Source organism: Echinops telfairi, unplaced genomic scaffold, assembly GCF_000313985.2.
Source record: "Echinops telfairi isolate 266 unplaced genomic scaffold, ASM31398v2 ScPeMD7_7453;HRSCAF=8491, whole genome shotgun sequence".
Taxonomy (NCBI): domain Eukaryota; kingdom Metazoa; phylum Chordata; class Mammalia; order Afrosoricida; family Tenrecidae; genus Echinops; species Echinops telfairi.
The window spans coordinates 4,140-5,681 of record NW_022111353.1 but is presented as its reverse complement, the minus strand read 5'-3'; the positions used below and the strand labels follow the sequence as shown (position 1 = coordinate 5,681).

General features: G+C 40.1%; 1 protein-coding gene across 1 annotated transcript in view; it reads right to left on the bottom strand.

Moving 5' to 3' along the window:
- LOC101662544 (polycomb protein EED-like) overlaps window positions 1-1,137 on the bottom strand; it is a gene marked incomplete at its 5' end in the record, with an annotated part of 24,012 nt that extends 22,875 nt beyond the window's left edge. The window contains 2 exons of the mRNA XM_045298709.1: window positions 6-187; window positions 416-1,137. Of these exons, the coding sequence (XP_045154644.1) occupies window positions 6-187; window positions 416-1,137 (904 nt within the window). The remainder of the gene's footprint in view (window positions 1-5; window positions 188-415) is intronic.
- Between the last annotated feature and the right edge of the window lie 405 nt (window positions 1,138-1,542).

Below are 1,542 nucleotides of genomic sequence, written 5' to 3'. Positions count from 1 at the left end.
AATGCAAGCATCTTTTGCCAGAAATCCATAGAAAATCTCATGTACCAGATGTCACACTGGCTGTAATCAAATCGCCCAAGAATAGTCACATTAGATTCACTGGGTTTAATTTTATCTATATCATCTTCCATTTTGCCAGGTTTCCAGCATACAATGGCATTTTCGCAAGACTTGGAAAGTATCAAATCTCCTAAGAATCGCACACAATCAACAATAATTCCTATGAATGTCTCTAGTAGAAAAGTCAGGGACCTGAATTTTCTGAGAAATAAATGGCCTGTGGTTTTATTTGGGTTATAATCACAGGAGTCCTTGATTGTATTCATCATTCTCTTTGACTTAATCCTCCAAAGTTTAAGAGAGTGATCCATACCACAGGACATTATTTTTTCACCCAAAAGATCATAATCAGCACTTAGAACTTCATCTCTGTGCCCTTCTACTCCTCCAAATATTGCCAGCAGAGTGTCTGTTTGGATATTCCATAATCGTAAAGCATGATCTTTACTTACTGATAAGAGGAGATTTGGATCTCCTGGGTGGAATTTCAGTTCATTGATAGCATTTTCATGACCAACATTGTGCTTTACACACTGCATTGTTATAGGGTTGATTATCCTAATTGTGCCTCTAGAGCCAGCCACAGCCAGCAGAGGATAGCTTGTATTGCTATCGTATGTCCATGCACAAGTATAAAAGTTTTCATCAGCATCAGCATCCACATAAGATTGCAACAACAGGATTTCTCTTTGGGAGTGACATTCACATAGGGTAACCCTGCTGCTTCCTACAGTTGCAAACACTAATGGATCTCCTTCTTTACTATGCCAGGTAAATTGAACTCCAAATAATGGTTGGTTCTGATCTTCCTTGAGACTATTTACACATTTGAAAGAATATTTGCATTTTTTGGACTTCCATTTTCCCTTTCCCCAACTTTTACTTCCAGGTGCATTTGCTGTGTTTGTAGGTGTATCAGGGCGTTCAGTGTTTATACCACTTTCTATACTGACAGCATCATCCTTCTCATCTCCAGTGAGGTCCGGGTTGCTGTTCTTGTCACTGCTTAGCTTCTGCTTCTTGGCTGCAGGCATGTCTGTTTCCGCCGGTGCAGTCGGCACTTCCCTCTTGGTTCCCCTGCCTTTTTTGCATTGCCATTAGCTTTGTATATTTTTCTCCAGCCTTTAATTCTCAACATGTTTTTGTCTGCAAGCTTGAGATGTGTCTCCTGTAGGCAGTAGATAGATGGGTTATGTTTTCTGAACCAGTTTGTTAACCTCTGCCTTTTAATGCCTGAGTTCAGGCCATTGATATTCAGTGTTATTACATCAATCTGTGAACTCTGTGATGTCATCTTGTACCTTTTGTGTTGGGTATTTTCCTACCTACCTATCTTATTTGCTTGTATTGTGTGTGGTTTATTTTTGCCTCCTTCCACTATTGAACCAGTGCTATCCTGGTGGCTGTTTTCTCTTTGACGCCCTATGGGTGAGGTTGTTCTATATGATGGTCTCTTATTTGCCCTCAGTGAGTGTTGATTTT